A 25,937-nucleotide genomic window follows, 5' to 3' on the forward strand; every position below is an offset into this window, starting at 1 on the left:
AGAGTCTCATCCTTTTATTTTTTTTAATTTTTAAATTTTTAAAAAAATTTATTTCTGAGAGAGAGATAGAGACAGTATGAGCAGGGGAGGGTCAGAGAGAGAGGGAGATACAGAATCTGAAGCAGGCTCCAGGCTCTGAGCTAGCTGTCGGCACAGAGCCCGACACGGGGCTCGAACGCACGAACTGGGAGATCATGACCTGGGCCAAAGTCGGGTGCTTAACCAACTGAGCCACCCAGGCACCCCGAGTCACATGCTCTTCTGACTAAGCCAGCCAGGCACCCCTTAATCCTGTTTTTATAGAATGGAAAAACTGAACTGCTAAGACAATACTAGTAGAATGTACAAAACAGAACTGAATTCTGCAGCTATTCCAATGTTTTTGTTGTTGTTGCCATCTTTTGTTGTTGAAGTGTTAGAAAATCTTTATTCATATATTTATTTTCAGAAGGAAAAAAGCAGAAGGTGGAAAGAACAGACCAAATAACCAAACTATCAAATTAATAGAACACAATGAAGAAGTCACTAAAGCCCACTAAAGGGACTGTTTACTTCAGATCATGAACAAATGGGAAGGGATCTAGAAAACAACTACATACATTCTTTCAATATTCTCATCCTGTCTATGTAAGTTCACAGTTCCACATGAAGCCTTTTTTTTGGGGGGGGGGAGAATGTTTATTTTTGAGAAAGAGAGAAAGAGTGTGTATAAGCTGGAGAGGAGCAGAGAGAGAGAGAGGGAGACACAGAATCCAGTGACGACTTAACTGAGCCACCCAGATGACCCTGAAGCTTTGGTTTTTAGGAGTAACATGGAGGTGCACCTGTCCTTTAGACAGTTGCACCTGTCCATTTAGACCCTCACATAAATTTCTTGGATTAGCAAAACAGGCTCTGAAGACCCATCCCTAAACTCACTTCCTAGAAAGAATAACTCTATGCTCTTTCTCTACTGTAGGTAGGTTGAGAGGAACAGATAGGTCTGGTTGTCCAAATTCAGCAGTGTAAGTTTTTAATGTGTTACAATAAAAACAGACCTAATCAAGTAATAATTTGGGATAAAAATGAGGAACAGAGGGCTTTTAAGTGTTTTCAATTATTGGTCAAATTCTCATGACCACCACCTTCCCCAGATTTATAGATACTCAAAGAAATAAATGTGCTCCCTGCATCCCTGCTTTAAAAGCCAGGACAGGGACTATGATTGGAGTTTTCAACATAGGGGATCTAGACCAAAACTTAAAAATTCTAAGAAGACAACAAAGAATAGGCAAAAGCAATCCACTTTCTGTAGTTTTCAGGTTCGTACTTCTGATCTTTTAGGTTGTTTTACAATCTTTGTCAGTGAGATTTGGCTATATAATAAAATAAAAATATGGTTTGAATAAAAATAAGCATGAATAAAAAGCTTGTAAACAATAAAGACACCAAAAGAAAATGAAGACCAATTTTACACGCACACACGCACAAAGTAGCAAACAGCAAATTAATAAGTTGTTATGTTCTATAGAGCTCAGACATGTTATAAAAATAATAAAACTAAAGTGTTGCTTAAGGGAGATAAGAAGTGAGAAATGGACAAATACGGCCCAATGACCAATATTACAATTGTCCCTTTTCAACATATAATGGTCAGGAGTTGGGTCTGAGCCCCCTTTTATAAAGTAATCTCTACACCCAATGCGAGACTTGAACTCACAACCCTGAGAGCAAGAGTAGCATGCTCTACCAACTGGACCAGCCAGGCATCCACCAGCCCCCTTACTTTTTTGACCTTTCTTTGTTAGCTACTATGTCACCACAAGTAAAGCTTTAGGAGGAAAGGCAGAAAACTGGCCCTAGTACAACAAATTAAGACCTGGCTCATGGATCTCCCTGCAAACTAAGCAGGAAAAGTTTGGAATTTTGCAGGATTAAAGATTGGCATTTTGCTTCAAGTACGTGAGGTAGCATGAGGTAGAAGGCATTCATTCTTAAAAGCCTAAACCTGCCTTGACTCTTAAAACACATATACATGGGGCGCCTGGGTGACTCAGTTAAGCGCCCGACTTCGGCCTAGGTCATGATCTTACTGTTCGTGGGTTCGAGCCCTGCATTTGGCTCTGTGCTGACAGCTAGCTCAGAGCCTGGAGCCTGCTTCAGATTCTGTGTCTCCCTCTCTCTCTGACCCTCCCCTGCTCACGCTGCCTCTCTCTCTCTCAGAAATAAAAAAGAAATAAATAATAAAAATAAAAAACCCAGTCCCTATTACATATTTTCAAGATTTAAGTGGGATTTGAAAAGGACATCATGGCAAATAAGTCTGAGTGGGAAATGTGATAGCTTAAAGGGTCACATATTACAAACAGTTTGTTTATACCTCTAAAGGAACTAACTAATGTAATAAATACTTCCTCCTGTGCAATCCTGGAGCTGCTGCTGACTGATATGTCGCTGCAGAAAACACATGGTAGGGGCGCCTGGGTGGCTTAGTCAGTTGAGTGTCTGACTTTCGCTTAGGTCATGATCTCGCGGTTCGTGGGTTCGAGCCCCGCGTCGGGCTCTGTGCTGACTGCCAGCTCAGAGCCTGGAGCCTGTTTCAGAGTCTGTCACTCCCCCCCTCTGACCCTCCCCTGCTCACGCTCTCTCTCTCTCCTAGAAATAAAACATTAAAAAATTAAAAAAAAAAAAAAAGAAAACACATGGTAGGAATGAAGGTCTCAGATTAAAATACACAAACACAAAATCAGAATATTTTTAAAAGGAAAAATTTTACATACACAATATATATCATATGCACAGTCTGAAACTACCAAGCTGAGTGCAGTGGAACCCAATGTACAAATATCAAGGGAGCAATAAATAAATCATCCTGGCTCAGAATGGGACTTTCAGGAGCCCTAGGAACAACAGTGCTATAGCCATTTCCCCTCACCTTGCCTACTCTGTCACCTAATGCTTGGGACAGTCCTTAGCTCCCTTCCCTTTTAGTAGATCATAAAGAAGATTAGACAGGAAAACATGCTATACTATTTCTGACATGTTTCTCCATGATGTAGTAGCAACGAAAACACTATGCAATCATCCTCCAAAAGAAAGCAAACCTCCACACAAAGATGACTCCTTATCTACAAACGTGCAGCAGATATGGCAGACAGTTCTGGGCACGGTGCCTCAGAAAAGCAGTTGTGAACTCTACTGTTTGACAGCCAGCCCCAACCAAAAGCACTCACTTGGTTCTGGAGAATATTTTGTTTCTTACACCAGGAAGAAGAGGCATGGTATGGACTCCTAATCGCTGACATGTGGCAACATCAGGGATCCCTACCCTCCCAACTCTACTCTTTGCTAATACCTACTCCTTAAACCTTCCCAATTCTGTAAGGAACTCTCACTTTCCTAAACTTAATCCTATGCACCTGTGTGTAACAGGATGTTCTCTTCTTCAGAAAGTATGCTGGCTTCCTCTATGGGGAAGGCAAACTACTGAGCCTTTAATGGACAGAGGCTGGCTGATGCTCTGGATCCCTACAATTGTAGTAATCTTTTTCCTCCTTTCCCCTCTACTTTCACTAATCACTAGGTCTTGTGATATAAATGGAATTACACTTTTCAATTTAACTGGGATACTTTACTCTTCTTCAGGTTGCAAAAACTTTCCATGTTTAAGTTTTCTAAATATGTTCATTGACCTACTGAAAGACTAGTACAGGTGGTCATGAAGAAGTCCAAACATATGTAAACATGGGACTGCTTTCAGATGACACTGCCATATAGCAGTAAAGACCCTACAATAGCTTGAGCTGAACCTTTTGCCACCTCCACTGCTGTCTTGCTATAGCCGCCCATAAACTGGATATGGAGCCCAGAGCCCTTAGTTGCACCACTGCTAACTCTAGAGAGTTTGGCAGCAAAGGAATATCAAAGAAAATCCCCCGCACTTCATATTTTGCCTCTTGATATTTCAGTGCCATACACTGACCTGTGAGAAATATGTACAGTTTGCTGGCTGAAGTACCCCCTTGCCTCACAATAAGTAAGAGAGAAACAAAGGGAAAGGAAAAAAGTATTCCACACCCACTCATTAGGTAGATCTTTCCTAACATTATGGAGTTCTGGGCACCATCAGGTGTTCCAGGCGGATGAGGTTCCAATAATGCATATATAACACTCTATGTCTCTCTCCCTAGAAATTCACAAACACCAAATTCCCCATCCAAGATCATTACACTGAAGGAACATCTATGATTACATGAGGCTAGGAAACAAAAAAATGTCTGAGAAGTAAAGATTACAATCTGTGGGCTCCTGACTGACTCAGTTGGTAGAGCATGTGACTCTTGATCTTGGGATTGGGGGTTTAAGCCCCACTCTGGGTGTAGAGATTGCTTTAAAAAAATCTTAAAAAGAGATTTCAATGCAAATACCTTTAATAACTGCATATGAAGATAAACTATTTGTAAAAAATTAAAATAAACTATTTGTAAAAAAAATTAAAAAATATAAACTATTTGTAAAAAAAATATAAAAATTTAAAAAATGGAAACTAATTTGACAATAAATNAATAAACTATTTGTAAAAAAAATTAAAAAATATAAACTATTTGTAAAAAAAATATAAAAATTTAAAAAATGGAAACTAATTTGACAATAAATTATTTGTAAAAAAAAAAACAAAAAAAAAACAAAAAAAAACAAAAAAAAAAATCACCTGCGTATGAAGATCAAAAGGGCAATCAAGATAACCAGACCTGGTTATAAAGCCTCTAAACAAAAAAGCATTTAAGAAGAGAAAGCAATCTCTGAGACAAAGTCTAAGAAATGCTTCTAAATTGGGGCTCAAGTGACCTGAGGGCCTAGAGAGAGGAAAAAATGATGATGATACAAAGTGCCAACAATAGTTTTTGATAGGAATTAGGAATATTAGTATGAAAGGAGTTTCCTGTCCCCCAAAAGATGGAATCAAATGAAAAACAAGTCTACCTTGAAAGAAAAAAGGTTCACAAGGTTTAAATTGAGACATGGTGAATAATATATTGTGTATTTATGCAGGAGAAGTAAAGGTAAAAATATCTTGAATTCCGGTGGGTAATAGCAATATCCATCCATCAAGGCAGCACAAAAATGCAATGAAAAAAATCGTCTGGGGCTTTGCATTATGAAGAATGGGGACACTTGTTTTCTCAAAGGGGGACAATATATAAGCATGTGATTCATCATTCAACCTCCAAAAATAAGAATCACTTAGTACCATACAGCTAACATTTTCTTTTAACTAGGGTTACTACTAGCCTGAAAAACAAGCACCAAAGTCATACTGAAAGGAGAACCCTGCATTTTTTGTTCAATTTTTCAACAAATCTGCCAAGATATTTACTTAACCCTTTTAAATACACGGTCAGTTTAATTACAAATGATGTGTTTCTTTTGAAAGCTAACAGCCTCTTAAACAATTATCTAGCTAAGAAATATGGTAGCCAAACGATTCCCAAGCGACAATAAATATACCAGAATAATGTCCACAATATCATAATACCTCCAAGGAAACAAAGTATGATCCTGAAATCTTATGCCCAAACTGTCACTTCAAGTATAACTGCAAAAACAACATATGTACACCAACACACAGAGCATGTAACATTTTGAACATGTAAGAATTCAGGGAATATAGAGGGCTCTAAGGAGCATTTTCCTGGAGAAATTACTGATGGACTAATTCAGCCAATTAATAGATCAAAGGAAGTAAAATAATGGACAGCGAACAGTGAATTCATTTAATGGCAGAAAAAAGAAATTTTAAAAACCAGTATCATGTTACAAAATAGTACAGACTATAAATCTTATAACCTTCTGACAACAAATATTTTTACAAGTTATAAAGAAAAGGGGGGAGAGGGTGGAAAGTAGAATAAGTATACGGATTTCTTTTACTTAGATCTAAGTGTCAATATACGAGTTAAGACTGAAAATAAGAGGGGCGCCTGGGTGGCTTAGTTGGTTAAGCGTCCGACTTTCGCTTAGGTCATGATCTCACGGTTCGTGGGTTCGAGCCCCGCGTTGGGCTCTGTGCTGACTGCCAGCTCAGAGCCTGGAGCCTGTTTCAGTCTGTGACTTCCTCTCTCTCTGACCCTCCCCTGCTCACGCTGTCTCTCTCTGTCTCTCCTAGAAATAAATAAAACATTAAAAAAAAAATTAAAAAAAAAAAAGACTGAAAATAAGAGATAGGTATAGGTTAAAGGAACAAATAATTAGCTAGAATAGTTTTGTGGTGGTAAAAGATAGTAGGGATGAAGAAGTAGAAGTATACGAATTCTGCTAATGATCATAAAAGATCATATGTAAGGCAATAGTCTTTAACATACTCAGGCACCCGGGGTATATCATGTATCACATCAATTCTCCTTTCCAGCCTTTTCGCAACTGCCCTTTACAAAAGAAGTGCACACTTTCCACATATCCCAAATATTCCTAGGGTGCAATGCCCAGTAGTAATGAAATGTAAGAGGTATAAAACAAAGAAAAATTTACAAATAAAGCCAACCATTTTTCCTTTTGCAAAAATTATTTTGTTAGAAGTGTAAAGTGATGTTAAAAAGAGAGAATTCTGGTATGTGATGGAGCACAATAAATTCATATATGTATAGACTGGGGCTACTGGAATTATACTTTCATTAAAATGAACTTACTAATTCCATCTCTGGTTATTAAGAAATGCATCATCCCTGGGGACCTGGGTGCTCAGCCGGTTAGGTGTCCAGACCCTTGATTTTGGCTGAGGTCATGATCTCATGGCTTGTGAGATAAAGATCTGTGCCAAGTCTGCTTGGGATGCTAGCACTCTCTTCCCTCTCTCTCTCTACCCTCCTGCTCCCATGCTCGCTCACTCTCTCTCTCTCAAAATAAACACAGGGAGGGAGGGAGGAAGAGGAAGAAAGGTGCACTCAGGTGGCTCAGTTGGTTAAGTGGCTGATTTTGGCTCAGGTCATGATCGGTCAGGTTCGGGAGTTTGAGCCAGCGTCATGCTCTGTGCTATCAGCTCAGAGCCTGGAGCCTGCTTGAGATTCTGTGTCTCCCTCTCTTTCTGCCCCTCCTTGCTCACGTTCTCTCTCCCCCCACCGCCCAAAATAAACATTAAAATGAGGGGGGAGGAGGAGGAGGAGGAGGAGGAGGAGGAGGAGGAGGAGGAGGAGGAGAAATGCATCATGCTTGAGGGATAAAGTACAGGGAGTATGTGGTGATTCTTTATTTCATAGACAAACTTATGGCAGGGCTCTCTGCCTGATCAATATGAGAATTAGAATTCAGAAGCATGATGGTTTCAAAGTGAGGTATATCAACACATTTAATTAAAAAAGAGAGTCACTTTTTTTCTGGTATAAAAATATATGGGAAGACATGGTGCAATCCAAAATATATCTATTTTCTCAACACACATTGTATTTAACAAGGTATCTAAAGGAATGAGGAATCAGCATAATCAACAGTACATGGAAAGTAAGTAACGTAGTAAAAACTTGTAATAAATTCTTGTGTAAGGTTACCTGTGTGGCTCGGTCAGTTGAGTGATTTTGGCTCAGATCACGATCTTGCAGTTCGCAAGTTTAAGCCCCACAACTGGGCTTGCTGCCATCAGCGTAGGGCCCATTTTAGATCCTCTGTATCCCTCTCCCTGTCCCTGCTCTGTCTGTTCTCTCTCTCTCTCTCTTTCAAAAATAAACATTTAAAAATATTTAAAAACAGAAATCCTTGTGTAAGTCAAGAAGGTATTTTTCTTCCTTTTTTTTTTTTTTTTTTTTGCTTTTAACCAAAGTAGAGTTCCTTATTGAGCAACTAGATTTGGAGATAATTAAAAATGACTAACGGGGGACACCTGGGTGGCTTAGTCGGTTGAGGGTCTGACTTCCGCTTAGGTCATGATCTCGCGCTTCGTGGGTTCGAGCCCCACGTCAGGCTCTGTGCTGACTGCCAGCTCAGAGCCTGGAGCCTGTTTCGGAGTCTGTGACTCCCTCTCTCTCTGACCCTCCCCTGCTCACGCTCTCTCTCTCTCTCCCTCTCTCTCTCCTAGAAATAAAACATTGAAAAAAAAGACTAACAAAGTGAATAAACAAATGAAAGGAGGGCAAAGATCAACCTCCTGTGCAGAAGAATTTGAAATAATTTATACAGCTTTCTCATCCCTATGGAAGTATAATTTCTCATTCCTTACATGTGGGCTGCACCTAAGACTTCCTTCCTTCAAAAGAATACAGAATGGAAAGGGGAGAACAAGTAACTTTACAGTGGAGAAACCTAAAAACAGAGTCTCAGCTATTAACATCAATAGTAATAAGTCATGTTAATATTATGTACCTTTAATACAAGGTGATGAAATATATTTTACCTCTGTGGTCTTCATAACCATACTCTACTAACCAGGAAAAGATCAGAAAAATCCCAACAGGGGGACATTTTTATAAAATACCTGACCAATACTCCTCAAAACTGTAAAGGTCATCAAAAACAAGTGAAGTTTGAGACTGTCACAGTTGCCTAAGGACACATGCCTATTAAACATAATGTGGTATCATGCATGAAATTCTAGAGCAAAGAATGACATCATATTAAAACCAAGGAAATACGAAAGAGTATGGACTTTAGTTAACAATAATGTATTAATAGTGGTTCTTTAACTGTAATGAATGAACCACATTAATATCAGATGTAATAATAAAGAAAACTGGCAGGTGCAGGGTATATGAGAACTATCTGTACTGTCTTCACAATTTTAAAAAATCTAAACTGTTCTAAAATTTTAAGTCATTTAAAGACAAAACATCAATAACAGAACCACAATGAGATACCATGTCCACCCACTAGGATGGCTACAAAAATACCAAAGATAATACCAAGTACTAATGAAGATGTGGAGAAACAAATTTTCACATACTGTTGGTAGGAAGGTACTATTTAGTGCAGCTATGTTAGAAAACAGTCTGGCAATTCCTCAAAAAGTTAAACATGGAGTTATCTTTTAACCCAGCAATTCCATTCCCAGGTATATATACCCAAGGAAATAAAAATATGTATATGTAAAAACTTATGCACAATGTCTATAGCAGCATTATTCATAATAGTCAAGAAATGGAAACAACCCAAAGGCCCATCAATTGATCAATGGATACACAAAGTGTGGTATAAACATTCAATGGTATTATCATTCAGCCATAAAAATGAAGTACTGGCCCACAATACAACAAGGATGAACCTTGAAAACATGCTAAGTTAAAGACGCCAATCAATACATATTGAATTACTATTCATACAAAATATCCAGAATATGGGATGCCTGGGTGGCTTAATCAGTTAAACATCCGGCTTTGGCTCAAGTCGTGATCTCACACGGTTCGTAGGTTTGAGCCCCGCATCGGGCTCTGTGCTGCCTGCCAGCTCAGGGCCTGGAGCCTGTTTCAGATTCTGTGTCTCCCTCTCTCTCTGAGCTTTCCCTGCTCACACTGTCTCTCTCTCTCTCTCTCTCTCAGAAATAAATTCAAAAAAAAATTTTTTTTTAAATCCAGAATAGGTAAATCTATATTGACAGAAAGTAGACTGGTGGTTTCCTAGGGTTGCAGGTAGAAAGGTGGAGGTAGTGGTTGAGTGATAATGGAGTGTAAATGTTAAGACAAATGAATTTCTTTAGAGGTGATAATAATGTTCTAAAATTGCTGTGCCTGGGTGGCTGAGTAAATTAGGCATTCGACTTTGGCTCAGGTCATGATCTCACAGGTCATAAGTTGGAGCCCCACATCAAGCTCTGTCCTGACAGTTCAGAGCCTAGAACCTGCTTTGGATTCTGTCTGTCTCTCTATGCCCCTACCCTGTTCATGCTCTTTCTCTCAAAAATAAATAAAACATTAAAAATAATCTTTTTAATGTTCTAAAATTGATTGTGGTGATACTTACTACAACTTTGAACTTACATTACACTTAAATTGAGAGAAGTGTAGGGTAATGGAAATTATATCACAAAAAAACTGTTTTGCTTTTTTTAAAAGACTGACAACAGATCATCCGAAATAACTCAAAAGCAATTAAAAGGATTTAGTTTCACTGCCATATAAAATTTTATTCCTTTATCATATGTAAATATGGTCTCTTAATCACTGCATCTAATATATATGTTTATGTTATATATATGTTAGCTGTCACAGGTGTATATATGCACATACACACATATATAAGCTTGTATAATTACAAGTATATGTATTCTTGGGTATGCATATTATAGATTATTCATATATCATATATAAAATTGAAACTGTATTTTTACCTCATTCTAGCAAAGTAATAATTATCCATAGATACATAAACTAACTGAAAACAAACGTCCATCTACCTGATTAAAATATGCATTTCTGGGGCGCCTGGGTGGCTCAGTCGGTTAAGTGTCCGACTTCGGCTCAGGTCATGATCTCGTGGTTCATGGGTTCGAGCTCCGCATCGGGCTCTGTGCTGACAGCCAGTTCAGAGCCTGGAGCCTGTTTCAGATTCTGTGTCTCCCTCTCTCTGACCCTCCCCTGCTCACGTTGTCGCTCTCTCTCTCTCTCAGAAATAAATAAAACATTAAAAAAAATTTTTTTAATGTGCATTTCTAATAATTAACAAATGTCAAAAGTAAAATATATTAGAAGTGTATACTTATATTGTCTTTAATCAACTGTATATTAATAAAGTAATTCAATATAGAAATAAGTTTAACTACAGCCTTGTCATAAGCAATTAAAACACATTTATATATAGATTTTTATTGTAGAAAAATATTATAGTGATAAAATAATGTAAACATAACAATTACAAGTTAAAACTCAGTATGGACAGTAAAATGGAAATTCAAATACAAGTAGAAAAAAATGTATTATTTAACTATTTAAATTTGTAGTGTAAAAACCTGCACCTAAAAAAATACAACAATGGGGGCACCTGGCTGGCTCAGTTGGTAGTTCATGTGACTCCATCTTGGGATTGTAAGTTCTAGCCTCATGTTGGGTGTATAGATTAGTTAAAAATAAAATCTTAAAAACAAAACAAAATATGCAACAGTGTACAAAGTTTTTCAAAATTCTTTTAAGGGTTAGGTGACCAATTCCCACACATATAGACCACTACTCTAAACAGATGGTAAAACATCTACTTACATAGTTCAACAGATGGAATCAAAAGAAATATACAAGCCTTTCAAATCATTAAGAAACATCTACACAGCTAATAAAACAAAAAAAAACCCTGATAATTGAAAGCTTTTTTTTTTTTTTAATGTTTATTTTTGAGAGAGAGAAAGAGAGAGAGAGACACAGAGAGACACAGAATCTGCAGCAGGCTCCAGGCTCTGAGCTGTCAGCACAGAGAGGTTGAACTTATGAACTGTGAGATCATGACCTGACCAAAGTTGGACACTTAACTCGCTGAGCCACCCAAGTGCCTAGGAAGCCCTTTTTAAAGTGGTACATAAAGTTGGGGCGCCTGGGTGACTCATTCGGTTAAGCGTCCAACTTCAGCTCAGGTCATGATCTCATGGTTCGTGGGTTCGAGCCCCATGTCAGGCTCCGTGATGACAGCTCGGAGCCTGGAGCCTGCTTCTGATTCTGTGTCTCCCTCTCTCTCTGCCCCTGCCCTGTTCACGCTCTGTCTCTCCTTCAAAAATAAATAAACATTAAAAATTAAAAAAAAAAAAAAAAAAAAAAAGGAAGAAGTCAGACTAGAAAAATTCTTCTAAGATGAACATAAAGAAATGAATAACATATGCATTACTGCTCTGTAAATGCAATTCTTCAAAATGATGCGTACATGTTACTTAAAGCTCTAGCAGAAGAAAGAACAACCAAGTATAGAAAGGATTCTTTTGTACTTATTAAAAGATAATATCTAATCTTAAGAAACATCTAAAAACCAGGTTATTCCTTATGGAGCCCCTTACCTGACATTCTGAGTAGGATTCCACCTTTCAGAGGGCAGCTCTCCACTCTGTGGGTCATCTACAGGCGGATGAAGAATCGAAATGCATACATCTCCATTCTACGAGACACAAATATCACATTCAGAAAGTATTCAAAAATATGATGTAAAAAAGGGACATCAGTTCTCCTAAATTTTCACTCATTACCAGAAAACTTCTTTTCTCATCATAAGGTGAGAAAACAATTCTTTTTCTTCATGTTTGCAATCAATGTAAAAGAATGAAGTACCTTTTATATTATAAATAATCATTCTGACCCGTCTCCCAGATATAAAAAAGAAGAAGTACGTTTGTAGCACCATCTTATTTATTTACTTACTTATTTATTAATAGAATTTATGGTCAAATGGCTAACATATACTATATACAGTATGCTCTTGCTTTTGGGGGTAGATTCCTGTGGTTCATCACTTTCATATAGCATCCAGTGCTCATCCTAGCAAGTGCCCTCCTCAATGTCCATCACCCATTTTCCCTTCTCCCGCACCCTCCCCATCAAACCTGTTTGTTCTCTGTATTTAAGAGTCTCTAATGGTTTGCCTTGTAGCATCATCTTTCTAAAAAAAAAAAACTCGGGGCGCCTGGGTGGCTTAGTCAGTTAAGCGTCCGACTTTCACTTAGGTCATGATCTCGCGGTTCGTGGGTTCGAGCCCCGCGTCGGGCTCTGTGCTGACTGCCGGCTCAGAGCCTGGAGCCTGTTTCAGTCTGTGACTCCCTCTCTCTCTGACCCTCCCCTGCTCACGCTGTCTCTCTCTCTCCTAGAAATAAAAAAGAAAAAAAAAATTAAAAAAAAACCAACAACAAAAAAACTCATTTAGGGGTGCCTGGGTGGCCCAGTCAGTTAAGTGTCTGACTTTGGCTTAGGTCGTGGTCCATGAGTTCAAGCCCCACATTGGGCTCTTGTGCTGACAGCTCAGAGCTGGAGCCTGCTTCGGATTCTGTGTCTCCCTCTCTCTGTGGCCCTCCCCCACTCATGCTCTGTCTCTCTCAAAAATAAACATTAAAAAAAATTTTTTAAACTCATTTAAAAATAGACAAACATGATGAACTGAGATTCAAGAGTCCTGAGAAGCAACAAAGTATCTTTATTTTCAGATATATGTGAACCTAAAGTACATAAAAAGAAATAAATCCTTCCCGCAAATTTGACCTTGCTTAAAATCTGCCTAGAGGTTTTAATAATTATGGTTTACAGAAACTAAAAATATGCATCCCAACAGCAAAATTTTAACTCCCTTAGGATATGGCTAAAACTCATCACTATGGTTATAATATTTTGGTTCATGAATTTAAATGATAGGACCTAATCCACATGTACATTTAAGTCAAACACATATGGATTGCCTACCATATGCATCACAGATGTTATTCAATAGAAAAGACAAGGCTGAATAAGATACAGTCACCAATCTCAATCTAAAATAAAACATAAGATTCAAAGTTTTAAACCAGAGGTATAACTACAGAAAGTGTAAAAATCTTATACATACAACCCAAATTTAGACATACACATAAAATATACAACCACATCAAGATAATAGAACATTTTTAAAAGGAGAATAAAATTTTAACAAAATCAATGCCACATACTAAATTCTAAACGCTGTATTATCATTAGATGCCATGAGGAAGGTTTAAAAAAAAAAAAAAAGGCACAACAGAAACCATGAGAGAAACTAGGGTATAACTGGACAGAGGTCACATGGCAGGTAGAAGAACAAAAGGCTTATTAGTGTTTGAGAAAGTTCTGAAATAGATCTTGAATAAGAAATACAATTTTAACAACGTAAGAGAAATTTAGACATGAGTTGGCCTAGAGAAATAAACCAACATCATAAACAGTAGAATATGCTTGGGTAGTTGTATTTCTTTTGCGTTGCTACTCTAACAAATCACCACAAACTTAGTGGCTTAAAACAACAAAAAATTATTAGACTTCAGTAGTCAAAGTCTGACACTGTTCCAACAGAGCTAAATTCAATGTGTCATCAGTAATGCCAAAAGCCTCTAAGAAAAAATCTCTTTCCTTGCTCTTTCTAAGCTTCTAAAGGCTACCCACACTCCTTTGATCTTGGCCCCCTTCCTTTAATCCTCAAAGCAAAAAATGTGACATTTCTCTGGGCCTTTGTTCCACAGTCACATCTCTCACTCTCATTTTCTGCCTACCCCTTCTACTTTAAAGGATTCCTTGGGTTACATTGGGCCCATGGGGATAATCCAGAATAATCTCCTTACTTTAAGGTCAGGTAATGATTAATAACTTTTTTTTTTTAATGTTTTTTTAAATTTATTTCTAGGAGAGTGAGAGAGACAGTGTGAACAGGGGAGGGTCAGAAAGAGAGGGAGTGACAGACTCCGAAACAGGCTCCAGGCTCTGAGCTGGCAGTCAGCACAGAGCCCGACGCGGGGCTCGAACCCACGAACCGCGAGATCATGACCCGAGCGAAAGTCGGACGCTTAACCGACTAAGCCACCCAGGCGCCCCAATGATTAGTAACTTTAACTTTTCTTTAACATATAAGCTAATATATCACAGGTTTCAGGGACTGGAAAGTCCAGGGATATGGATATCTCTGAAGGACCATTATTGTACCCACCACAACAGTGAAGAACCCACTGGTAATGAAATAAATATAGAGTATAAAAATTAGACCAAAGGAATATGTTACTTTGTTCAGAGTTTAATATGTATATACATAAAATTTCTGAGTAGTGGAACAACATATATAGATTTCTACTTAGAAACAACATATTAAAAGATGGGCATCTCAGGGCACCTGGGTAGATCAGTCAGTTAAGTGTCCAACTCTTGATCTCAGCTCCAGTCATGATTTCATGATTTCATGATTTCATGGTTTGTGGGACAGAGCTCCATGCTAGGCTCTGCGAGGACAGCATGGAGTCTACCTGAGATTCTCACTCTCTCTTTCTCTCTGCCCCTTCTCTGCGCATTGTCTCTCAAAATAAATACACATTTGACAAAACCCAGTATTTTTATGATAAAAACACTCAAAAAACTATAAATAGAAAAGAACTATTAACATTATAAGGGGCATTCTTTTAAAAAGCCCACAGCTAGCGTTATAGTTAATGGTGAACTCTCTCCCTCAGAGGATCAAGACCAGGACAAGGATCGGGGCATCCAGGTGGCTCAGTCAGTTAAGCATCTAACTCTTGATCTCAGCTCATGTCATGATCTGACGGTTTGTCAGATGGACCCCTGCATTGGGATCTGTGCTGACAGTGTGGAGCCTGCTTGAGAGTCTCCTTCTTTCTCTCTGCCCTTCTCCTACTCATGCTCTCTCATTTTCAGAATAAATAAAAAACTCACACACAAAAAGAAAAGGACAACGTTAATTATTTTTACCACTGCTATTTAACACTGACCTGAAAGTTCTAGCCAGAGAATTAGAGAAGAAAAAAGCAGTAAGAGACATACAAACTAGAAAGGAAAAAGTAAAATTAATTCAAAAATAACAAAGAAAATTCCAACGAATTCACAAGAATGCTACTGAAGCTAATAAACAAATTCAGCAAAGTTGTAGGACATAAGATCAACACTCAAATATCAGGCTTATTTCTAAATACCAGCAATAACCTAAACAGGATAACCTAAAAAGGATATTAAGAAAACAATTCCATTAACAATGGCATCTAAAAGAACAAACAAAACACAATATAGGAATAAATCTAACCAAGGAGGTGGAAAGACTTGTACACTGAAAACTATAAAACACTGCTCAAAGAAATTAAAGACCTAAATAAATACATCCTGTGTTCATGAGTGGGAAGACTTCATGATAACATGACAATCCACAGTTTCAATGGAATCCTAATCAAAATCCTAGCTTCACCCTTCCCAGAAATTGTAAACCTGATCTTAACATTTATATAGAAATTTAAGGGACCGACAATAGCAAAAAACAATCTTAAAAAAAAAAAAGTAAAGTCGAAGACTCACACTTCCTGATTTCAAAACTTATTATAAAACAAGCATAATGAGAGACATACAGAACAAGAGAATAGAACTGAGAGTCCACTAATAAACACATACAGCTATGGCCAACTGATTTCTGATGAGGATGCTAAGTGCATTCTATAGGGAAAGAATAGTTTCTTCAACAAATGATGCTGGGATAACTGGATTTCCAAAAACAAAAGGATGAAGTTGGATTCCTACCTCACATCATTAACAAATTAACTCAAAATGGAAGATCTAAGATCTAAAATTATGAAACTCTTTAAAAAACAAAACATAGGAGTATATCTTCATAACCCTGGATAATCAGGCAATGGATTCTTAGATATGACACCTAAAGCATGAGCAACAAAGAAACCAGACTTTATCAAAATGAAAAACCTTTATGCAAAGAACGTTATCAAGAAAATGATAAACCACCTAGAGATATGAAGGAAATATCTCCAAGTCATGTATTTGGTAAGTGTTTAATATCCTTAATTATACAGAACTCCTACAACTCAAAGACAAAAAGATAAACCAGCCAATTAAATAATGGGCAAAGGACTTGAACAAACATTTCTTCTTCAAAGATTATATATAAACGGCCAATAAACACATGAAAGGATGCTCAACATCATTAGTCATTAGAGAAATGCAAATCAAAATAATATATAACTTCACATCACTTAGGATGGCTATAATTGAAACAAAAATGAAAAATAACAAGTATTGTGGGGAATAAGCTTAGGAATTCCCTGTGCTTGCATGGATGGGTTAACATGGCATAAAGAATTACAAAGCCATAGGATGCTCACACCCAAATTTGGATAAACAAGATTAGGCAAATAAAGATAGGACAGAGCAAAGGCCCCCAGGATAGAGAGGGCAGGGCAAAGTCTCCCAGGATAGAAAGGGTGGGGCAAAGTCCTCAATACAAAGGTCTATGAGGTAAGTAAGATCAGTATTCTGGGCAAAAACGCCCCTCAATTTAGTACTATAGCAGAAAGCTGCTTTCACAGGAAGGAAGTACCAAATTAGGTAAAAGGTTAATAAGGTTATATACCTGGTGGTGAGGCTGCCTGGACCAGAGCTAATTACCAAAAGAAAGGTGCCTTGTTAACCCTGAGGCATGGCTTTATCTGTCTTATCCCCTTGGCTGGCTAAGATAAACACGGCAACTCCTCATGTCTGGCTGTTAACATCCCTCTGGCCCACTGGCAGGATTTTGGTTTATACTGACCCAAATTCCTAACACATCTCTCTTCAAAACCCCCTTTCCCTCATGCCCATGAATTAATGTGCACAGATTCATTGTCTCTTTGTGCACATCCATCACGTTTATAAGTCTTCTGATCTTAATAAATATGTAGCAAGGACCCTTATTCGGGGCTCTTGTCTTTTCTCAGACACTAGCCATCTGTTCAATTTTAATCCTGTGTCGGCTCCCTTGCTGGACAAGAGAGAACTTTAGACCCATAGAGAAACAGGAACCTTCAAACATTGCTGGTGGGAATGTGAAATGGTTCATCTGCTGGAGAACCATCTGGTAGTTCCTCAAAGAGTAAAATACAGAATTATCTATTTGATACTATAATTCTACTCCTAGGTATATAAACAAGAGAATGAAAGAAGGACTTAAACACAAGTACATGTACACACACGGTCACAGCCACACTATTCACACATTCAAAAGGTGTCCATCAATAAATGGATAAATACAATGGTGTATCATCCAACCATAAAGAGAAATGAAGTACTGCTACATGCTACAACATGGAGAAAATAGGTTAAATGAAAGCCAGACACAAAAGGTCACATATTGCATGATTCCATTCATCATTAAGAAATATCCAGAGGAGACAAATATATACAGACAGAAAGGGTGGGCATTGTCAGAGACTAGGACTAGGGTGAAATGGAATGGGGAGAGACAGCATTGTGCATTAGGTGTTCTATGCAGGAGTGATGGAAATACTTTACAAATAGAAGTGTTAGCTGCACAACGCTGGGACCATGTACTAAATGTCACTGAATTATGTTCACTTTAAACAGTTCATTTTTTAGGGTCATGTGGGTGGCCCAGACAGGTTTAGTGTCCAACTTCAGCTCAGGTCATGATCTTAAAGTTTGTGAGTTTAAGCCCCATGTCAGGCAGTCTGCTGACAGCTCAGAGCCTGGAGCCTGCTTTGGATTCTGTGTCTCCCTCTCTCTGTTCCTCACCTACTCATGCTCTGTCCCTCTCTCTCAAAAATAAACATTTAAAATTTTTTAAAAATAATAAGCAGTTCATTTTTTAACTATTTCTTCTGAGATAGAGCTAGAGAGAGTGGGTGAGGGACAGAAAGAGGTTGAGAGAATCCCAAGCAGGCTCCCAGCTGTCAATACAGAGCCCAACACAGGGCTCAAGGTCATGAACGGTGAGATCATGACCTGAGCTAAGATCAAGAGTCAGACGCTCAACCAACTGAGCCACCCAGGTGGCCCTAAATGGTTAATTTTATGATGTGAATTTCACCTTATTATCATTATTATTATTATTATTTTAAAAAGGATAGAGGAAGTTCTAAGTCTCTAGAAAGGCAATTGTAAAAGGTAAAGTGAAAGCTATCTAGCCTAGGCCCTCTCCAAATTCAATTAAACTGAAATCTCCAGTATTTTTTATTCTTAACAACTTCTCCACAGGATTCTAATACAAAGCCAAGTTTGGGCACATCACTACCCAGAGAAACCTTTTTCCTGTACCTTAAAGTTATAGAGGCTGCATAAAATCTGCAAATCCATGATATAACTACATAAATATACATTAAATCTTGCTTATCACAGATTATTTGCAAACCAGATACCAGCTGGTAAAACATTCCTTCTGCTATGTCTGTGAGGGTGTTTCCAGGAGAAATTAGAATTCTATCAGTAGACTGAGTAAGGAATATCCACCCTAATTGGAATAAGTATCTTCATGGGGCAGGCATCATCCAATCTGTTGAAGGCCTGAACAGAACAAACAGGCAAAAGATCAATTCTCTCTTGAGCTGGAACATTATGCTGGGTTCTTGGGCATTGGTATTCTAGGACGTAGACCAGCAGGTCCCTAGTTCCCAGGCCTCTGGATTCAATCTGAATTATACTCCTGGCTTTCCTGGTTCCACAGCTTGCAGAGACTGTGCTACTTCTTAGACTTTATAACCATATGAGCCAACTTCTATAAATAAATCTCCTCTAATACATATCTCTGTATATCCTTTTGGTTCTGTTTCTCTAGAGAACCCTGGCTAACATAGTATTATTGTTGCTTTTATCTGGTCTTTTCTTAATATTAAAATATAATTTATGACTACAGCTCTACTGTAAAGGACTCTTGACATATGCAGTTCTTTCAAGCTTTAAAAAGCTGATTATAGGGGCGCCTGGGTGGCTTAGTCGGTTAAGCGACCGACTTTCACTTAGGTCATGATCTCGCGGTTCGTGGGTTCGAGCCCCGCGTCGGGCTCTGTGCTGACTGCCAGCTCAGAGCCTGGAGCCTGTTTCAGTCTGTGACTCCCTCTCTCTCTGACCCTCCCCTGCTCACGCTCTCTCTCTCTCTCTCTCTCTCTCCTAGAAATAAATAAAACATTAAAAAAAATTAAAAAAAAAAAAAAGAAAGAAAAAGTTGATTATAGGGGCACCTGGGTGGCTCAGTCAGTAAAGGGTCTGACTTTGGCTCATGATCTCACGGTTCGTGGGTTTGAGCGCCTCGTCAGGCTCTGTGCTGACAGCCAGCTCAGAGCCTGGAGCCTGCTTCAGATTCTGTGTCTCCCTCTTTCTCTGACCCTCCCCTGCTCACGCTGTGTGTCTCTCTCTCAGAAATAAATTTTAAAAAAACATTAAAATTTTTTTTTAATTTTTTTTTTTATTTATTTCTAGGAGAGAGAGAGAGAGACAGCGTGAGCAGGGGAGGGTCAGAGAGAGAGGGAGACACAGAATCCGAAGCAGGCTCCAGGCTCTGAGCTGGCAGTCAGCACAGAGCCCGACGCGGGGCTCGAACCCACGAACCGTGAGATCATGACCTAAGCAAAAGCCAGACGCTTAACCGACTAAGCCACCCAGGCGCCCCTTTAAAAAACATTTAAAAAAATTTTTTAAAAAAGCTGATTATAGGTTTCATCCATTTTCACTCCTAATGCATACCATACATCTAAATAATTACAAAGATCATAAACTATGCATAATTAGGCCCATTCAACACTTACAAAGCCTAAAGCTTATTATTCCAAAAAGTTATGGTTCTGCAGACTTGGCAAAAAACCTTATACAAGATACCAGACAGCTAGCTCATTCTCTACTCAAGCCATGTAAGGACAGAGAGATAAGAGAAGAGTCCTCAGAAACCAAACATTTTGGCACCCTGATCTTCTAAGCTTCACTTTTAGCTTCCTAATCTGTGAGAAAATACGCTTCTTTTGTTTAAGCCATCTCCTCTATGGTATTGTTATGGCAGCCCAAGCTAAGACAACATGACTTAGGAAAAGCATGTTAAAACAGTAGGGTCTATTTTTTAATCATTAAAACAATAATATTTAAAAATACCATGTCCTAATGACAGTGGAATAGTAGCCAAATTGATACATCTTTATAATGCTGATGTCTATACAGATTAGTATAATGATTTGAAAATAATCTGGGTCTAGAATGAAGAATAATAACTCTTCAGAACTAGATCCATAAGTGAAATAGCAAAATACTTTCATACTGGCTGTCAAGCAGACTAAAATACACCATCTTACATGAACTTTAATTTCATGACTGCATTGGTTGACATTTATCTGTGCACACTATACAGGAAAAATGACTTGTATATTCCTTCATAAAACATCTGAAATCTTTTTTTTTTTTTTTACTTTAAAAAAATTTTAAGTAACCTCTACACGCAACACGGGGCTCAAACTCATGACCTGGAGATCAAGAGTCGCACGTTCTTCTGACTGAGCTAGCTAAGTGTCCCTATTATGTTTTTTAAGTAAAGCTTCATACTGTTTTGTACATTGCACTAGTACTAAAAATATCAAATACTGTGTGCTCTCCACTCAGTTTTGTAGTGAATCTAAAACTACTCTAAAAATTAGTCTATTCTAAAAAAATATATTTTTTATTAATTAAATGCTAAAGAACAGAGATTCTGAGTTGTCATAGCTGTAAAGTTCAAAGTGAATTACAGTGTGTATGAAAACCTCATTTTAACACAAGGTCTTTCAGTCAAATGGAGTTTGTTGGCTGTCTACTTCTGAGAATGCAGTTACATGTAACCATAAAACTATTTCTGAGTTCACTCAATATATTTCAAAGCAGGTAAGAGTAGATGCATAGTACAATCAATGATGACAAGTTCATATTAAATTTCCTTTGTTCTCAAGTTTCCCCTTGATATTTATAAATTTCACAAACATGGCAATGCTAAAGGTAATTGTTAAAATAATTAAGTTCACTCATACATACTGCAGCATTTACTACTTTCGGGGCTGTAGTAATGTGTACATTGATGTATTTAGCAAAACCGTAACAAAAGCTCTTGTGATTTTTAAAACCTCGCATAATAGGGGCACCTGGGTGGCTCAGTCAATTAAGCATCTGATCATGATCTCACAGATTTTGAGTTCAAGCCCCACACTGGGCTCTGCGTTGTCAGAGCAAAACCTGTTGCCTGTTTGGGATTTTGTCTCCCTCTCTTTCTCTCTCTCTCTGCCCCTCCCCAACTTGCATGCTCTCTCTCAAAAATAAACTTGGAAAAAAATTATTTAAAAAACAACATAATATTCTACAGTATTTATTTTTAATGCTCATCAAGTTAATGCATCAAAAACATTTTTTAATTTATTTTTTTTTAACGATTATTTTTGAGAGAGACAGACAGAGACAGAGCATGAACAGGGGGAGCGTCGGAGAGAGAGAGGGAGACACAGAATCCAAAGCAGGCTCCAGGCTCTGAGCTGTCGGCACAGAGCCCAACACAGGACTCCAACCCATGAACCATGAGATCATGAACTGAGCACAAGTTGAACACTTAACCAACTGAGCTACCCAGGCACCCCAAGATCATTTATTTACTTAGAGACAGAAAAAAACAGGGGAGGGGCAGAAGCAGAGAGAGAGAATCCCAAGCAGGCTTCATGCTGTCCAGCACAGAGCCTGCCTGACATGGGGCTCAATACCAAGAACCATGAGATCATGACCTAGCTGAAACCAAGAGTCAGACACTTAACCTACTAAGCTACCCAGGAACCCCCCTGCAACAACTCTTTCATCAAGTCTCTTTTTCTGACATTTGAATAGCCTTCTACTTTTGAATTTTTGATTGGACTGTTTCACTGCCCCTCCCCCATTCCTAGTTCTATTATAAACAATACTTGCACAAACATTTGGGTGACTAGAGCAATGTGACATCGAGGTCCACTGCGTTTCTACCACAGGTGACAATCAATACAGGCAGGTGAGTAGAGACGAACAACCAACAAGAATATCCCTTTAACCAAGAAACATGAGCCTCAACCTTTAGAATCACAAATATTGACATAGGCTCTGAAAAAGTTCAATTCTGGTACTGTTTCCAAAGTGTAGCAAAGATAAATTAATTTATGTGAGAAGAGTCTCTGTTTTTTGAAAATTTATTTTATTTAGTTTTATTTCAGAGAGAGTGTGTAAGCAGAGGAGAGTGTGCGAGCAGAGGAGAGTGTGCAAAGAGAGAGAGAATCTCAAGCAGGCTGCACATTCAGTGCAGTCGGGCACAAGGCTCAATCCCACGACCCTGGGATCATGACCTGAGCCTAAATCAAAAGTTAGATGATCAACCCCACTGAGTCACCCAGGCACCCCTAAGATTTTATTTTTTTAAGTAATCTCTACACTTGAAGTGGGGCTTGAACTCACAACCCCAAGATCAAGAGTTGCAGGCTCCACAGACCAAGCCAGCCAGGTGCCCTGTAAGTCTCTTATGACTACATCAAATTAAATTCCTAACTACGTCTTATCATTTCTTTAAAAATAAAACATTAGGGGCTCCTGGGTGGCTCAGTCGCTTACGCATCCAACTTCGGCTCTGGTCATGATATCGTGGTTCATGGGCTAGAGCCCTAGTAGGTAGAGCTCTGTGCTGACAGCTCAGAACCAGAAGCCTGCTTCAAATTCTGTGTTTCCTTCTCTCTCTGCTCCTCCTCTACTTGTGCTCTGTCTTTATCTCTCAAAACTAAACAAACATTTTTAAAAAATGAAAAAGAAAACATTTATGGCATGGAAAACAACTGCATATTTATAAGATATGAATGCATTATTTTCCCATTGAAAATTTTATTATATGAAAAAAACTTTTAAAAAATAGTCATCTAATACTAAATCTTCTGAGACAGAACTAAATAGTTTACCTTAATAGTGAAAAAACAGTGGAAAGGAGAGTTTATGTACACTTTATTCCTTCAGGTTTTGAATTCTTTTCCTTGTTTTTTGTTTCTTTTTTGAGAGGAGTTTGGGATTAGGCAACTTCAAAATGGAAACAAGTAAATACATGGCTTTTAGGTGAAATAGTTCTGTGTCTTCTCACTTCTCTCTTGCTATATAAAAATCTTTAAATACTACATGGACAGACATGAAAATATTTTTATGTGCACTGAACTCATTTTGGACTTCTTAAACAGTGAATTGTTTCTCTATTTTCTATATACATTCTATCCTACAATGGGATAACTTTGTTACACAAAAGAGTGTATTCACTATTGTTTATAAGTATTATGATTATGTCAACTATTAAAGACAGTAAAAAAACCAAATTCTGGGAGCTTATTTTTGGACATGTAACTACACATCACCTTCTGAACACCAGTGTGTCCTGTTTAAAGAAAAAGAAAGGCAAAGATAATGCCCCAAAGAAAAAGTAAGTTGTGTAAAACAATAAAGCTGCTCCAATGTGCTGACTTATACAGTGACCCAAATTCAGGGTTCAGAGCTCTAGAGCAAGTTCTCCATTTCTTGCCTACATGCATTTCAAATACTATGTTGCTCTGTTTCTGGAGCAAAGGATCTTCCCAATATCCACCAGAGTAAAACAAGGGACTATGAGACTAAGAATACAAATTTTTTTTTTTTTTAATTTTTATTTATTTCTAGGAGACAGAGAGAGACAGTGTGAGCAGGGGAGGGTCAGAGAGAGAGGGAGACACAGACTCTGAAATAGGCTCCAGGCTCTGAGCTGGCAGTCAGCACAGAGCCCGACGCGGGGCTCGAACCCACGAACCGTGAGATCATGACCTAAGCGAAAGTCGGACGCCCAACCGACTAAGCCACCCAGGCGCCCCAAGAATGCAAATTTTAAAAAGCAATTTTAATGCATGGGCCACAGCTTTAATAAAATAAGACCACCTGAAACCTATTACAATGAAAAAGATTGCAGAATGGTACTGGAGTATAAGGATATTTAAAAATTTTTTTATATTTATTTATTTTGAGAGACAGAGCCCAAGTTGGGGAAGGACAGAGAGAGAGAGAGGGAGACACAGAATCCGAAGCAGGCTCCAGGCTCTGAGCTGTCAGCACAGAGCCAGACCTGGGGCTCGAACCCATGAGCCATGAGATCATGGCCTTAGGCTGAAGTCAGATGCTTAACTGACTGAGCCACCCGGGCTGCCTGACTATAAGGATATTTTAGAGATCCTTTACATAATTATCTTGAGGAAACAAAATGCATCATTCCAGCATCCTTACAGATTAGTTCAAAGCTAAAACCTTTCATCAACAGAACTAGGAACTACTCCCTCAGGCATGTGAATTGCTCAGAGAAGAACCTCACCTTGGATTTATTCTAAAAGAGGTTTTCAACTGCTTTGAAGCAATTCCTGAAAGGAGGCCAGTTCAAATGTAGTAGGATAGGGGAGCCTGGGTGGCTCAGTCGGTTGAGCATCCAACTTCAGCTCAGGTCATGATCTCACGGTTCATGGGTTCGAGCCCCCGCGTCAGGCTCTGTGCTGACAGCTGAGAGCCTGGAGCCTGTCTTCGGATTCTGTGTCTCCCTCTTTCTCTGCCCGTCCCCTGCTCATGCTGTCTCTCTCTCTCAAAAATAAATAAAACATTTAAAAAAAATGTAGTAGGATAAATCCCCCTAAGAAGCCCAATCTCTGGGGGCGCCTGGGTGGCTGAGTTGGTTAGGCGTCCAATCTTAGCTCAGGTCATGATCTCACAGTCTTGAGTTCGAGCCCCACATTGGGCTCTGTGCTGACAGCTCAGAGCCTGGAGCCTGCTTCGGATTCTGTGTCACCCACTCTCTCTGTTCCTCCCCCTCCTGCACTCTCTCTCAAAAATAAATAAACATTAAAAAATAAATTAAAAAATTTTAAAAAAAGCTAAATCTCTGATCAGAGCAACAGGTGGCCCTTGCTGTGAAGCTAAAATATAGTAATTTGTATGACTTTATACACTAAAATTTTAAAATGCAAATCTTAACACCTAGGTAGTATAATCTTAGGAATAGCACTGAAGATTCAAAGTCTCAATCTTAAATATAACAGGGGTGCCTGGGGGGCTCAGTTGGTTGATCAGACTGTTGAGTTTGGCTCAGATCATGATACCAGGGTCCTAGGATCAAGCCTCACATCAGGCTCCATGCTGAGCATGAAACCTGTTTGAGATTATCTCTCTTTCCTTCTGCCCCTCTCCCCTGCTTGCATGTTCTCTCTCTCAAAAAAAAAAAAAAAAATCTAGGGTTGCCCCTGGGTGGCTCAGCTGGTTAAGCATCTAACTCTTAATTTTGGCGCAGGTCATGATCTCACAATTTGTGGTTTTGGGGCCCCTTATTGGGCTCTGCGCTGTATCAGCATAGAGCCTCCTTGGAATTCTCTCTCACTCTACTCAACTCATAGTCTCTCTTTCAGAATAAATAAACTTAAGATTTTTTTTCTTAAATCTCTATCTATATATAGATATACATACATTTATATCTATATACAGTAATATACACTGGTATTATAAAACTACCTTCAACTTGGAACAATTAAA

General features: G+C 38.5%; 1 protein-coding gene across 1 annotated transcript in view; it reads right to left on the bottom strand.

Annotated features, from left to right (window-relative positions):
• Positions 1 to 25,937, bottom strand: part of UBE2R2 (ubiquitin conjugating enzyme E2 R2) — a 115,237-nt gene that overhangs the window by 9,024 nt on the left and 80,276 nt on the right. The window contains exon 3 of the mRNA XM_039247056.1: positions 11,930 to 12,027. Coding sequence (XP_039102987.1) covers positions 11,930 to 12,027 — 98 coding nt within the window. The remainder of the gene's footprint in view (positions 1 to 11,929; positions 12,028 to 25,937) is intronic.

Source organism: Hyaena hyaena, unplaced genomic scaffold, assembly GCF_003009895.1.
Source record: "Hyaena hyaena isolate Hyena2069 unplaced genomic scaffold, ASM300989v1 scaffold_289, whole genome shotgun sequence".
Classification (NCBI taxonomy): Eukaryota; Metazoa; Chordata; class Mammalia; order Carnivora; family Hyaenidae; genus Hyaena; species Hyaena hyaena.